Raw genomic sequence first — 13,902 nt, forward strand, 5'->3', positions numbered from 1 at the left:
GAGGTGGCTTTAATAAACCAAAACAGTATGACTATTAAGAAATGCCCTTAAGGGGCACTTGGGTGGCGCAGTCGGTTAAGCGGCCGACTTCAGCCAGGTCACGATCTCGCGGTCGGGGAGTTCGAGCCCCGCGTCAGGCTCTGGGCTGATGGCTCGGAGCCTGGAGCCTGTTTCCGATTCTGTGTCTCCCTCTCTCTCTGCCCCTCCCCCGTTCATGCTCTGTCTCTCTCTGTCCCAAAAATAAATAAACGTTGAAAAAAATATATAAATAAATAAAAAAAAGAAATGCCCTTAACAAGGAAATCTGGGGGCCTAATTTCCAGTCTGGCTTTGTTTTTAACTCCCTGAGAGATCCTAATTAAGCTAATTCGCCTGTGTGAGTATTAATTTCTGTTCATGTAAGATGAAACAGTGAGGACACAGTGTAATGGTAATAAGCATGGGCTTTGGGGACAAGGAGCCATGCTAGTTAAGTCTTGACTATCCCTCTTACTAGCATGTTATGTTGAGCATATATCTTATCCTAATAGAACCTAAACCATAGGTTACTGTTAGAATTAAAGGAGACATCGTACAGAGAGCATCTGGCACATTGTTAGTTTTCAAGAAGTGTTAGCTGTTGCTGTTGCCATAATTATCATCTACAGATCTAAGGGTTTTGCCTTTTCCTTTTAGTCTGAATCTAGAGAACTAGGTATCAGAAACATTGTTGAATATTTTCTGTTCTGTTTAGACCAGAAATCATCTATCCTTTTGAGGTTTTTGGGGAGTATGAATACCAAGTAAAATATTGCATTGAATTTCTGCAAATTACAAGGCTACAAACCCTCTCATCTGTCATTGGCTCCAGCTCATAATGTAATATGGCTACTGTGGAGAGGATGACTATGCACCTCTTCATGATGAATTTAATTAGCTATATTGCTTATGGATAAGTTGGTACTAGATTCTGAATTCCTAAATTAAACTATCACTCTTATGTTTTATAAAAATAAATCTAGGCACTCATATAAAAACAGAGAGCAATAAAGTACAATATTTTACTTGTAAGCCTTGACTAAGATAAAACTGCTAGAATGTTTTTTATTTGTTTTTTTTTTCAATTTTGATTGTGTGTATGTGTGTTCTAAAAACACAATTGATTCTACTTCATTGTTTTTATGGGTAGGGCTGTAGAGAAACAAAGCAAATGCGTACGGCTATCCCAGCAAGAGCTAAGACACACTCTTTGTTAAACTGACACTTTTCAATGATGTATCACCAGAGCATATAGCATCTGAGAGAGACCATGAGATTGCAATCTTGAGATTGCAGTAAGAATGGCTTAATTTTTTAAACCACATCCCATTCTCATTACAGACTGTCAGAAGAATAGATTAATTTGCACCAGTGTCTATTCTCATTGCAATCTTTGTCAGTGTAATGAAGTATTGGAATGTTAATATCAGCTATGTTCATAGAAATATCACCATCCATTGGAACGATTTGATCTTTCTAGTGATCTGTGTAGTGATTGGCTGGTTCTATCAGTGATAAACTGATAAAGATTAACACAGCAAACACAGGATTTCAGAACGTTAGCTCACTCCTATTTTCCTATCACTTGTCAAGGCACAGTCCACATCATCGATGTGCTTATGCTTTTTGAGGTTACAATATTTAGGACGCTTTAGGATCCTAATCATATATGGAATATCTAAGCAGAGGTAGCAAACACAAATGACTACAAATATGAGATCCTGTGATATAACTATATTTCTAAACGTACTTAAATTCATATTTTTTACAACCATATGTGAGACAAAAAAAAAAGCCATATTTGGCCCCTGTACTACCGTTTGCAACTCTGAGTTAAAACCTCAATATGAAGTCTCACCCAAATCTGGCTAGAATAAATTGGCAGATGTTCTTAATTTGCTGCCACATCTGAGACTTAGTTACAGCTTGGCATTAAGGAATCCCAGGACACAGAGTTGAGTCTCCTTGTGAACCAGCTGGCATCACACAGGAAAACAAAAGGAAAACAAGAGGCGTTCTTCTTTGGTCTCAAACTATAATCTGAAAGTGATCCATAAAACTTGGTACCTAGTTGTAAGGGAATGGGATTGGATAGAATACATATTGATGGATTGATTTATCCTAGATTTCTTCTTTAGTTTTTCATGATACATCAGAGGAGACAGACCCAGGAGAGATATAAAATCTGGGAAGCAGGTGTTGGTTTCTTTCTCTGAAATGTATCCAAGACAGCTCTTGTTTGCCAGGTCATACCAGCTCCTTTTTCATCTTGCCTGGTTCTTTTCTCTCTGCTTGGCTTCACACCTTGGCTCCTTCTCTTCCTAATCTTGTCACTTCTTTCACAAATCTGCTTTCTCCCTGGATCCATCATCCTCCTGCTGGCTGAGCCAGAAACCTAGAAGTTATCCCTGATTCCTCCCTCTCCCTTGTTCTCCCACCTGAACCCAACCACAAGTCCATTCAAATTTCCCACAACCAGCCTCTCCTTTTTCTTCTAAAGTCACTACCCTAGTTAAGGTTTTATACATTCTTATCTAGACTACCTGGTTTCTTTACCTCTGGTTTCAAACCTCTTCAGTCCAGCCTTTGCTTTGTAGCAAGAGGGAGCATTCTAAAATAATAATAGCATTATATGATTGCCCTGCTTGAACTTCTGCAGTGACTTTCATTGTTGACACACAAGGCCCTTCACCATCTAGCTCTAGATGTGATGGATTCCCTTGTGTTCTCTGATTCATCCCTATTGAATTATTTGTGGATCTCTCATGCCTCTGCACCTTGCCCATACTACTTTTTGTTGGGACTCCTTCTCTTCTTCCCCACTAATTTACCTTTTTAATTAGCTTTCATCTTTTTGCAGGTCAGGTATCGTCTGTTCTCAGAGTCCTTCTCTGATACCATTTTCCCATTTTTCACAATTTCAGAAGGAGACTCCTCCAGGGAGCATCCTTAGCACTTTCTCTCTGCTTCTCTCTAGTTGGGACTTACCTCTGCTCTGTGCTATGAAGCCCTGAGCAACACTCTATTCTTCTCTGTTTTCCTCTTAACTCTAGCATAGTTCCCAGCCAGAGGAGCACTCAATGATAGCCTAAACATAATAAAAATAGCTAATATTTATTGAGTGCTTCCTATTCCCACTCATCCTTCCAACCTCTTGAGGTAGGTCCTAGTATTATCCCCACTTTTAAAAATAAGGTGAAGTATGGCTCAGTTAAGTAGCTTGCATAGTTACAAGGCTCATGCTCTTACACTTTATGCCAATTCTCTTTAGTTCTATTGTGTTGGCCTGAAAAATGCTTTCTTAAAAATTGAATTAATTGCCAACATTTAAAAACCTTTAGGTATCTAAACAAACACACAGAAATTGGCTGATATGGTAAAGGAATCCTTGCATTCCTACATGGATTGTTTGGCTGGAGCTGGGTAGCAGCTGTTCCCTTGAGTCAGAGCATGTGATTTCCTGTCCATCACACTGTCCTCTGTTGAGTGTTTGCCTGTTTCCCCCAGCCCTTTGGCCATTTGATCTTGGATGACCCTTAGGATGCTGAATGTGATGGATTTTTGGTTCTTTCTAGACCTGAGATAATAAGGTTAATTTGAACATGTACTATGCAAAAGAGACTCTAACTTCAAGTTCTTCTCAGTGAATACCCATCACTTACATAGGAGTCAATGCTAATATTTGTGTTCTAGTTTTGTATTTCTTCCAGTGCTTCCAGGGCTAAATCCAGGAGGATGAGCCATGTGTAATATTGCTACTACCATAATTGATAATGCTGTCATACATTGTAGTCATGGATTTGTTCCTCTTTGTAAATGGCTAATATGTAGCTTATATTGAATCTGATGCTTCACATAATTTATTGCTGAACATATGCTAGATTGCCTAACCACTGCAATGATATAAACAGCCTCATTTCTTGATGCATGGTCACTGTCCAACTTTAAAAAAATCAACATCTATCATAAACAAACTCTCTTTCCAATAAAGTACTATAAATTCTAATATCTAGGATATTGGAATCAAGTTATTCTTAGGCAAGCCTTTTAACTGTTTTATTATACAATATTCTCCCTCCAAAAAGGGTAAATATTTCTGGGGGTCCATGACAGAAGGGGTCTTTATCTCTTTGAAATAGTCACTTTATAATTAGCAAAGGATAATGGAGTAGGGAAAATTCCTAAACTATATGAGTAAAATATGATAAATACTGTAAAAAAATGATGACTTGGGGCATGGAGGAGACTGCTTTAAGTCCACATTAGAGGATTAAGGAAGATGGTTTGGGAAGAAGTGATATTTAAGCTAAGATCTAAAAGTTAATTAGGGTTAGTATGATGAAAAGTGGGCAAGAGTATCTCGACAGAGACTAATGTGTGCAAAGACAGGAAGTCATAGGAAACAAGTCACATTTGGGAAGAGAAATAGTGCTCTGTGGCTGGAACATAGAGAACATGAGAGACTGCAGATGGCAAAGGTAGATCTGGGGAGGAAAGTAGGAATGTAGTGTGAGGCTTTGTAGATTATTTTAAGAAATTTTGTCCTTATCTTAAGAGCAAAGAAAAAACATTGGAGATTTTAACTAAAGGAGGCCAGATGACCTAACTTGAGTTTTTTAGAAAGCTAAACCTAGATAGTATGGCAACTGGTGAAGATAGTCAGAAAAACTGGAGACGAGAACACCATTTAAGATACTGTGCAGAATTCTACATGCAAAATAAGGAAGTAGCAGGGGAGAGGAGATAAGTGGAAAGATTCAAAAGATGTTCAGAAAGTGGGGTCAAAAATAAGGAAATGAGTGAGAAAAGCAAGGAAGGAAGGAAAGGAATAATGAGGAAAAGAAGGAAAGAGAAGAGTGAAAGGTGACTGCAGGTTTCCTATGAGCATTCTGGAGACTGAGTGCCATGCAGGTACAGAATCATAGGAAGTCTCAACCTTGTGTTACACTTTGCCCTCATCTTTAATCTTACAGCTGCAGAGAGTTTTCAGTTTACAGAGTTCAGTCACAAATACCATTTCATGTGATCCTCACAGTAATCTTCGTGGAGTCATCATTAACTGCATTTACTGAGGAAACAGAGTTTGTGAAAGGGCTTACAGGCCAGGAGAAATGGGACACAGTGAAGGAAGCAACACAGTGGCTGGAACATAGGACGTGAACTAATATGAGCCAGTCAGAGCTATAGAATCATGTAGAATTGTACAGGGCATATTAATAGTTTTGAGCTTTAATCCTAAGAACACAGGAAGACATAGAATGATTTTAAGGAATAGTGACATAATCAATTTTATGTTTTTAAAATACCATTCCAGTGGATATCTAAGGAGTGGAGAGGAAGGGGGCAGAATAAAGGAAAGAAGTCAAATGGCTATTGAGGTAGTTATAGTGAAAAAGATGGCAGCTCTGACTAGCATGGTGGTGGGTGGAATTAAGTAGATAGATTTGAGGTATATATTTCATCACTTCCACTTTTTGTTCATTGTTGTTCATCACAATATTCACTTGTGCAAGAAGGCAAGAAAAAGGTGTAAACAGACATACTGAATAAAAAGAAAGTTTTCTTTATTTACAGATGACCAAAAAAATTTATGTGGAAAATCCCAAAGAATGTAGAAAAAAAGCTACTTGAATTGATAAGTAAATTTAGCAAATTTGCAGAGTATGGGGTTGTTATTTAAAAATTAATTAAGTCTCTCTTCTAGCAAAGAACCATTGGATATTGAAATTAAAAAAAAATAACATTTATAATAGTATCAGAGATAAGTCTAAAAAAACGTGCCAGGTTTGTATGCTAAAAACTATAAATAGGCTGATAACAGAAATAGAAGAAGACCTAACTGAAGGGAGAGCTATACCATGTGGATTAACTGGAAGATTTGATATTCTTAAGTTATAAATTCTTTCCAAATTGATCTATAAACTCAATGTAATCTACCCAAAATTCCAGTGGGCTTTTTTTTTTTGGTAGAAATAAACAAACTGATTCTAAAATTTATATGGAAAACCAAAAGCCTAGAAGAGCCAAAGCAATTTTATTAAATAAGGGCATAGTTGGAAGATTTATATAACCTGAGTTCAAGACTTAACTATAAACTCTGAATATAGTATGGTATTGGTGTAAGGGTAGACATATATCAGTTAAACAGAGCCCAAAAATAAATACACATATATGGTCAATTGATTTTTGACAATAGTACCAAACTAGTTTAATCGAGAAAGGAAAGTTTTTTCAAAAAATCATGCTGAAAAACTTAAGCATGCATATTAAAAACCATAAACTAAACTATAAACTAAAACTATAAACTAAAAAAACACAATAAACTAACAAAAGAATAACAAAAGCTCATACCTGTAACCATTAAAAAAAAGAAAATAAGTAGACTCTATAAATATAAAACCTAAACCTATAAGAGTTCTATAAGAAAACATGGGAGGAAATCTTTGTGGCTTTAGTGATGCAACCATATTTTAGAAAGAATATAAAAACATGTGATTTAAAAGTTTGATAAGGTAGACTTCATTGAAATTAAAAACTTATTTCAACACATTGCTAAGAATATGAAAAGGCAAGCCACAGACTAAAGAAAAATACTTTCAAAACGCATAGCAGATGAAAGACTTCTACCTAGTATCTATGAACTCTTACAAGTAAATAATAAGGCAACCTGAACAAACACTTCACCAAAGAAAGAGGAACACAAACATGTGAGATTTTCCATATCATTAGCTATTAGAAAAATAGAAAATACTACTACAATGATACACCATTATATACCTACTCAAATGGCCAATGTCTTATTTTAAACAGACAACAAAAATATCCTGGCAAGGATGTGTAGCAACTGAAATTATAATACATTGCTGGTAGAAATCCATCATGGTACAGATACCTTAGAAAACCTCTTATCATAAGATCTAGTACTGTAATCATTTCTTATATATTTATTCAAGAGTAGTAAAACCATCCACACAAATACCTGGATGGTTTTAGTATCTTATGCACAGCAGCCCCAAAGTGAGAATAATTCAAATAATCATCCATGTATGAATGCATTATTAAATTGAGATACATCCACACAATGGAGTATTACTCAGGAACAAAAAGGAATAAATGACTGAAAGTCAACAACATGATTCCATTTATAGGACATTCTGGAAAAGGCAAAACTATAAAGACCTAAATCAGATAAGTGATTGCTAGGGGCTGGATGTGGGAACAGTGAATTAACTCAAAAGAGGCACTAAGGAACTTTTTACAGTGATGGAAATACTCTATATGGTGATGATCATGGTTATGTATTTGTTGAAACTAGTGGAATTATTAACCTAAAATGGCAATGTTGTTTCAGTTCAAAATAGAGTCTTTACATTCACACTATAATAAGGACTAACTCTCATAATTTTCTATGAAAAGTATATAGAAAAATATTAGGACAATTAGTTAGAAACTATGCAGAGGATAATTGAAGACCATATGATATTATGGGAAAATATCTTGAAAAGAGAGTGTGAGATGTAGCTTTGCTCTGCAAATGAGTACTAACAATTATTGGGATCTTTGTTAAGACTTTTAATTTGTGAGTATCCACATTTATGGGATTTGTCTTTCCCTAACATCCCTTTTGACTTTGATATATTGTGATAGGGTGGCCACCAGGAGCTTGCAAAGTAATTCACTTAAAATTTATTGTGATTTAATTTGAAAACTACTTTTTAAGCATACTAGGTTCTGGGGATGCAAAGCCCTTAAGGAGTTCCCAGTCTAACGGTGAATCAAGTAAGTAAATAGATTGACAAAACATAAAAGCTGAAACTCAAATAAAATGAAGAGACAGATGCAAATAAAATTTACCTTAAGGCTCAAATATGTGTATATTTTTCATGTGATTAGATTTCCTGCCTCTACTGTCTACATGTACATAGAGTGTAATGTATATTATCACCAAAAATTAGGCTCTCTCACAAAGCCCCATTTTTGGAGCGCATCTATTTATGTAATACAAAATTATTATGAAAAGCAATTCTCTTTTATATAACATGAGACAAGCAGAAAACGGTCCTGGTTGGTTATTTTTATGTGTTGCTACTTTCAGCTCACCCCTGTATACACACTAAAAATGGAGTTTCTAGAATCTAATCTCAAAAAAAGAGTATTACATTGTCCACATTATTTGCACCCACCTGCCATGTGACCATAGTCATTTGCTTGTTTTATTAACAACAGATAAATCAAAGCCCTAAACTTTAATAAAATATACCTACACTTGTGTGTGCCTGTGCCTAACGTCACACAGTTAGGTCAGTAAGTTTTCTGGATTGGGCACATACCTTGAAACAATTTTAAGTTGTTTACTTAATTCTTATCTTGTGGACCCACCAAGAGTAATCATTTTGGGGAAAAAAATATTTCTTGAAGTCGTGACAAGGCATAGAACTCTGGAAACCTTTCAGGATGTCTTACCTGGCTTGAGATGAGCAAATGGGATTTCACCAGTGAGAAGTTCCCAGAGACACAGCGCGTAGCTGAAGACGTCAGCTTTGATGGTATAGCGTGTGCACTGCGTGAACACCTCAGGGGCCATCCAGCGGAGGTTCTGTGTGTCCAGAAACATCCACAAGTCATTTGCCAAGTGTTTAGTCACCCCATTGTAGAAACTGGGATGGTAAGGATTTGGTAAGTGTTCTCCCATTGTTCTCAGAAGATATAAAGATAAAATAACACTGATTGCCTTGTACCATGCAATAAGCTGATGTGTTTATACATTAATAACATGTTTACTATTATTGTTCAGTTTCACAAAGGCATTTTTTTAATCATTGGAAGATCATGAAATTCATAATCATTCCAAAAACATTGCAACAATATTAATCATCAAGTAAACCTGCATCTTGTAAAATGATCACAGCAGCAGCATTTTTTGTTTACTTCTGAGCATCTTTCCCCTAGAAGCCTTATAAACTTATGAATAGCCAACCACGATTCATCCAAGAGCTCTATGCCTCCCTGGAGGTGAATCACACCTTTCTTCCTTTAGATCTTCAGGTTGTAGTTTAGGAAGCCACTAAATTAGACCCATAAATAATGCTCTCATGACTGAGGAGAGATAGAGCCTTAGAGGAGTGCCCAGAACATTCTTATGAAGCAGACAGCTCACTGGCAGGATCAGGTCTGTCATATCTCCTGTGTTTGCCCAGTTGTGTTATTTCTGAATATGGTTTGTGCAGTATTCCAGGAAGAAAACCTATAAGATGTTATAGTTTTCTCTGTACGAAGTTTTATATTCATGTTTTGATGGCATTATTTACATTCTTTTCACTTGCAGTTATGTATTTTTTGGTTTGAAATATAAGTTTGCATTCTGAGATGCAAATGGCATACATTTGGTTGATTTGTAGTTTAGGGGAAAGAGCACTAGGTTTTGAGTTAGGAGAAGAAAATTCCAGCTCCAGCTCTACCATTCACTATTTGAGCAGCCCTGGGCAAGTCTTGTATGCTCCTGGACCTCAGATTCCTTAAGGGCAGAACAGAAGAGGCAAGCCCTTCCAGCTCTAAAATCCCATGGCTCCATAACCTTATCAGTGAACTTCGCCAAACACCTTGTTTCTTTGTATTTCCCCTGGAAGAAACCAGCATTCTTTTATTGCTCTTACTGAAATTCTATGTAGAGCTGGCTGCTGATACTTCTTTTCAAGTGTCTACCTTATTTTGAAATCATGCATAATTATAGCATTCTAAGAATATATGTATTCCGATTATGATGCTTATATGCAATTCTTCCACATGAGCTTTCACCTTCCAAATAGCCTCCACTTATGTAGCAGATTATGCCTTGTGTCACAACATTGCATAAGTGGAAGTAGGCATACAGTATGCCCATTTTCCCACAGGGGAGTAATAGAGTAATTAGCCAACTTACATGAGGCCACATAACTAGTAAGAAACAAAATAGCCTTCAAAATAAATCTAGAGTAGTGCTGTGCTTAAAGACTGTGCTGCTAGGATTAAAAAAAAATTACTTGCTGTTGGTGAAATTCAATTCAATTTCATTCAACAAAAGTTTATTTAGCTAGAGTCTGGATGTATTTGAGAATCACCTGGGGGAAATTTGAAAAGATACAGGTACCCAAGATCAACCCCAGGCCAATGAAATCAGAATTTCTGGGGGATGGGTTCAGGCAAAATACTTTTTAAAAAGTTTCTGAAGTGATTCCAATGTGGTGCCAGGGTTGAGAATCACTGATCTAGCTATCTCTGTGTCTCAGGTACTGTGTGTCCTATCAAAAGAGGACTCATTCTTCCTCTCTTACCTCATATCTTGCCATTCTCCTCTTGCTCACTCCACTCTAGTCATTCTGCCTTTGAACACACAAAGAATTTTCCTGTGTCAGGGCCTTTGCACTGACTGTTCCCTCTGCCTACATTGCCCTTCCCCTTACATGGATGACTCCTGGTCAGGCCTCTCATCAAATGTTATCTTTCCCTCTTACCCTATCTAAGTGATACCCCCATTCTCCATTCACATACTTGCTTTGTTTTTACTCTGTAACACTTATCACAACCTGATACATATTTTGTTGATTTGTTCAGTGTCTATCTCCTTCTCGTAGAATATTAGATCCATGGGAATAAGAAAATTAATTTGTTCACTGCAATATTCCCAGTTCCTAGAAGGATGTCTGGCATTTAGTAAGTAGTCCATAAATATTTGTTGGATGAATGAATGAAATCTAACTGGGGAAACCAGACATGCCTAATCTCACTTACAACATGGTCCATGATGTATTTCCTGCCTTCCTCTCTAACTCATCTTTCACTTTCTCTTCCTCACCCAGAGCATGCCAACAATGACAAGCTCTTTGAAGTTCCCCCAGGAAGTCTGATATTTCTCATCCTTCCCCTACGTCTTTGCTCATGCTGTTGTTCATTCTACTTGGCACTCTTTTCTGTTCTCCCTGCACCTAATTTACTCCCACTCATCCCAAGACGCTCTGTCACACCTTATTTATCACAGGACTTCCATACTGCTTTAAATCTATCTGCTTATTACTGTGTTTTCCCCATAGAAAATGAGCTCTTCACATCAAGATTTTCTTCACATTTTGCATTCCTGGTCCCTTGCACAATGTCTGACACATGGTAGGCCCTCAATAAATGTTTGTTGACTGAATGAGTAAGGGTACGAATTAGCAGTACAAAATGTTACAAAAGCACAGACAGAAAAATGCACGGGGAGGAGGCAACAGGTGTGTGTGTGTGTGTGGGGGGGGGATGTTATGGAAGGGAAGGCACTTACAATGGATAAAATTTCCTAGGCCTTGCAAGCCCTTTCTAGGTGAGGTGGAGTGAAGGACTGTCCAGGCAGAGAAAGCCACACTAGCAGAGACACAGGGATATGAATGTGAATGGCCTTTTTGGGGAATGAACAGGAGGCTTGTGTATTAGGGTGTGGGGACTTGAGAGAACTTACTGTGGGAGAAGAGGTCACAGAGGGGCCCTGGGCTAGATTTGGGAGGGCAGGAGGATCCAGGCAATGAATTTGGATTTTGGCCTGTGGGTACTGGGTATCTGTGATGGTTATAGGAGGAGATGAATTGTCAGAACCTAACACTTGGCTGATGTTGCAAAGAAGGAACTGGAAGACAGTACTGGAGTTAGAATCCTACTTCTAGTCCAGAAAAGGGATGATGAAGACATGAACTGAAGTGGAAAATGAGAGTTTGGGATGAACTTAAAACAAGCATGCAAACAAACAGAAAACATGACTGAGTAATGCATCTGTGGAAGCAGAAAAAGGAAGGAATGGGAAATTACCCTAAGCTTAGGTAGTTAAATAACACACGTGGTCTAGGAAGAGAAGTTACTTTTTTGGGGGAGCGGAGGAGAGTAAAGAAGAGAGCAGGTAATGATTTTAATAGCAGACATTTTTGAATACAATTATGTTTGCTCCAGATGTTAAAACTTATATTTTAGTTAAACATTAATACTTGGTTATATGCCATATTACCTTATAATGCTGAAGCAGAAAAAAAGTTGTTACTAGATGCTGGTTAACTACAAATTCTATAGTTAGTTACTGATTAAATGTTAACTCTCTCCACTACTTAATAAGAAGATCTAAAAATGAAAGCCAATTAACCATGCCTGCTTGGTACTTTTTTCAGTTACATCTGAAATAAATTCTGTATTATTTTATCCATCTCATTTTCCAGACATATATCTAATCTATTTTTCTGGTACAGCCTTGAAAGAGTTCTTTTGAGGGCTTCCTGAAAATAAAAACATAAAACTTTATCCTGCCCCTGGGACAATGACAATGCTTCCACTTAAAGCTGCTCTCATCTCACTTCCTGTCATGCTGAGTTTACACATTTTAATTGTTTCATAATTATAAGGAACATAAGCAGCAGCAAACCCCAGGTTGTTTTGTCATGTTGTCTTCATCCAGAGACTGTAGAAATCTTGATTCTGATGGAAAGAAAAAATGAATTCGTGTTAAAGAAAACATCTTTAAAAACAAGGTCAAAATCACAACTAAAATTTTGAACCCCCTAGAAACCTCTTATTTAAAGGCTTACTTCCTTTCTTGTAGCTGGGTATATCAAAGAGAAAAAACTGAAAATAAATGATATACTTTTAAAATTCAGGGTCACTGAAATTTGAATGATTCAGAAAAGTATAGCTGTCAGTGTGAACTGCTTTTTCAGTTTCATCATACAATATGAGACACCAACTAAGAATGAAGAAAGAAACTGATGTCATTTGGGGATTTTTCATGGAAATCTCACCTCCAAAATCTGCCACCACTGCATGCCCGTCCTCACAGAGAAGAATATTGTGACTGTAAAAAACAAAACAAAACACAAACAGTGAAACAAAAAACAAAACACTGACTTTGAGTAAACTTCATTATTTCTGAATCTGGTGCCTTAAGGAAGAGGTTGATAGTCATCATTTGTTTACCCAGAGGCTGAACAAGCTGCAAAAGTCTGGCAGAGATCTTAGGTTAGTGTTTCTTATTTTTTTTTTTTAATTTTGCTAATTCAAAAGGAATATTTACAAAATCATTTTATATCTAACTTGGAAAGTATACGCGGTGTCTCACTTTGGATAAGCCCTCTAAACTTGTCAAAAAGACCCATTCGCTGAAGATCAGTATTTCAGCTCTCTGTGGTTCATTTGCTAATACAATTGTTAACAGGCAGGGTCAAATGCATCCGTGAGCATATGAGAGCCAGAGCAAGGGAACCAGCTTGCTGGAACCCTAAGCGTAAGGGCAGTTCAAGTCAGAGCCCGACATGAACATAATAAAAGGACCCTTTGTGGAATAAGTCTTGGCCAACATGTTCTAGCTACACTCCCAGGAAGAAGGAGTGTTTTTAAGCCTGATACTAGCTAAACCCCTTTTTAAGGTTGTAGGGAGAAAAAGTTATAAAGATCACCAAAGTCTTTCCAACCCAGAATTCAAGTGAGGTTAAGAATGTCCTGCCTTTTCAAAAAGTAAGTCAAGGCTGAGACAGCCCCCAAAGAGGTCATTCTTCCTCCCACATATTGGTAAAATGAGTTGTGGGATATCTTATGGATGGACAAACACATCATGATCCAAGATTGTCACGGAGTGCTTCTTACTGAATGCTTATTTCACATTTGCCTTGTAAATGAGGCATTTCAGTATTAGGAGATCATCCACTGGATTTCTTTTAGTGTCTATAGGTTATACTATATTTATTGTATTTGCTCTATCCTTAATTGTTTTGCTTTGTGATCAATATACAGAAAACACTATTATTTTCTAGTCCTGAATAAGACCCAAATAAGATATTGAATTCTTTACATAAATACTTTCTGGGGCTGACTGCGGCGTTGTAAGAAAGTTACTTTTGA

The 13,902-nt window shown here is 37.0% G+C and overlaps 1 protein-coding gene across 1 annotated transcript in view; it reads right to left on the reverse strand.

Annotated features, from left to right (window-relative positions):
• Positions 1–13,902, reverse strand: part of TNNI3K (TNNI3 interacting kinase) — a 310,813-nt gene that overhangs the window by 88,208 nt on the left and 208,703 nt on the right. The window contains exons 20-22 of the mRNA XM_047872978.1: positions 12,807–12,859; positions 12,434–12,486; positions 8,482–8,614 (exon numbers count right to left, since the gene is read on the reverse strand). Coding sequence (XP_047728934.1) covers positions 8,482–8,614; positions 12,434–12,486; positions 12,807–12,859 — 239 coding nt within the window. The remainder of the gene's footprint in view (positions 1–8,481; positions 8,615–12,433; positions 12,487–12,806; positions 12,860–13,902) is intronic.

The sequence above is a fragment of the Prionailurus viverrinus genome, chromosome C1, assembly GCF_022837055.1.
Source record: "Prionailurus viverrinus isolate Anna chromosome C1, UM_Priviv_1.0, whole genome shotgun sequence".
In the NCBI taxonomy this organism is placed as follows: domain Eukaryota; kingdom Metazoa; phylum Chordata; class Mammalia; order Carnivora; family Felidae; genus Prionailurus; species Prionailurus viverrinus.